This window comes from Chiloscyllium plagiosum, unplaced genomic scaffold, assembly GCF_004010195.1.
Source record: "Chiloscyllium plagiosum isolate BGI_BamShark_2017 unplaced genomic scaffold, ASM401019v2 scaf_56631, whole genome shotgun sequence".
In the NCBI taxonomy this organism is placed as follows: Eukaryota; Metazoa; Chordata; class Chondrichthyes; order Orectolobiformes; family Hemiscylliidae; genus Chiloscyllium; species Chiloscyllium plagiosum.
In genome coordinates this window covers 1-1,649 of record NW_025165644.1, presented here as the reverse complement: position 1 = coordinate 1,649, position 1,649 = coordinate 1, and the positions used below count along the sequence as shown (strand labels likewise).

At 50.5% G+C, this 1,649-nt stretch overlaps 1 protein-coding gene across 1 annotated transcript; it reads right to left on the bottom strand.

The window, feature by feature from the left end:
* Positions 1-20: 20 nt before the first annotated feature.
* On the bottom strand, positions 21-1,180 carry LOC122545213 (beta-1,3-galactosyl-O-glycosyl-glycoprotein beta-1,6-N-acetylglucosaminyltransferase 3-like). Its single transcript, XM_043684325.1, has 2 exons — positions 1,094-1,180; positions 21-704 (listed from the first exon to the last, which is right to left on the bottom strand). The coding sequence occupies exons 1-2, from the start codon at positions 1,178-1,180 to the stop codon at positions 180-182; spliced, it is 612 nt and encodes a 203-aa protein (XP_043540260.1). The 3' UTR covers positions 21-179.
* Positions 1,181-1,649: the final 469 nt, after the last annotated feature.

Here is a 1,649-nt window from a genome sequence, read left to right as displayed (position 1 = left end):
GTGCCCAACACTATAGTGCCCAGCCTCACACTGAATAGTGCTACAGTGGCCATGTTGCAGCATGCAGTTTCACAGTGCCTGGCCTCCACAGCAGCCAGTGTTATAGTATACAGTCTCACAGTGCCCAGTCTCTGTGTTTCCGATGTCTCACCCACCACCTCCACCACCATCACCGAGGTTTACTCTGTCCCAACCTCCAACACAGCCCCAGTTTTACCAAGTGTCCTGTTTCGGAGATATTCCTCCATGCACTGTACTGCCGTGTTGTCCATGTCGGGGTCAAACTTATTTGCAAAGAAACATCTCTGACGGACCACCCAATGTAGATCTCCTGCCCCATACACACAAACCAAGTGGCGATACCTTCCCGTGCAGGGAGGGTAGAGAGCACCCCTCGCAATGTCACCAGCCTCAAAGGACCACTTTACTGCCCGGCCAAGTGACCTGGTGGCTCCTTGGGTGTACGGGATGGAGCCGGGTACATTGGGCATTCTGTGCAGGGTAGCCCACACATGCTCGTCCGGGCTGTAGGTGTCCTCCGACCACTTGAGGAAGGCCTGGATCTTGGCACTGTCAAACACATGGCCGACAAACTCTCTGGAGGCCATGAAGTAGGCGCTGCCCACGAAGATGTTCGGCTGGTCTTTCAGTTGCGCCGTCAAGACGACTTGGTCGAGGGTATTGTGGTGGTATTGCCAACGTTTCTAAAAGGCAAGCGCAAGAGAGTGAGAGAGACGAGAAAGTAGAAATGATAGCTTTTCAACTTTGCCTATGGCTTTTTCCCTCCCCAACTCCTCTGCACTCTCCTCGCCCCCAGCTCCAGCAAGATCCATGCACACTCCTTCTCTCAGTTACTCACCTTACAGTGGAGAAAAAGGCCATTCAGCCCCTCAGGCCTTTCTGACTCCCATTGCCTAGTGCCAGTCACCTGCTAATTTCCCCATATTTCTGCCTCCCAAACCATCTCCCAATGTTCATTCGCTGAGCAAACATAAAACTTATCCTCAAGCTCTCCCAGTGGATCTGGCTCCAAAAACTCACTTCAATCTGTCTCATCTGGAGCCAGTTTCAGTAAGCTAGCTAGCGTACGTACGTGCTTGGCTGCACTTTTCTGTTGCTGATCAAAATTGTTTCGCTGACCTCCTTTTCTGTTCTTGCCCCATTTTGATTCCTTCCACATCGGCTGTATAGCCAAACGTCTTTTCCCGAGGGTGGGGGAGTCCTAAACTAGAAGCATAGGTATAAGGTGAGAGGGGAAAGACCTGAGGGGTTACTTTTTCATGCAATGGGTGATATGTGCTTGGAATGAGCTACCAAGAGGTGGTGGAGGCAGCTGGTACAATGACAATATTTAAAAGGCCAGATGTGTACATGACTAGGAATAGGTTAGAGAGATATGTGCCAAAGGCTGGCAAATGGGACTCGGTCAGATCGGGATGACTGGTCAGTGCAGACTGGTTGAACTGAAGGGTCTGTTCCATACTGTATGATGTTATGACTCCGTGCTCTCTGGTTATTGAGGTTTAGAGCACCAAAATAATAAGTTGCCCTTCAGCCCATCGTGTCTGCACTGGTCAAAAAGACAAGCTCCGAGCTATTCTCATCCCATTTTGCAGCATTTGGCCCATACCCTTGAGTGTCTCACAATA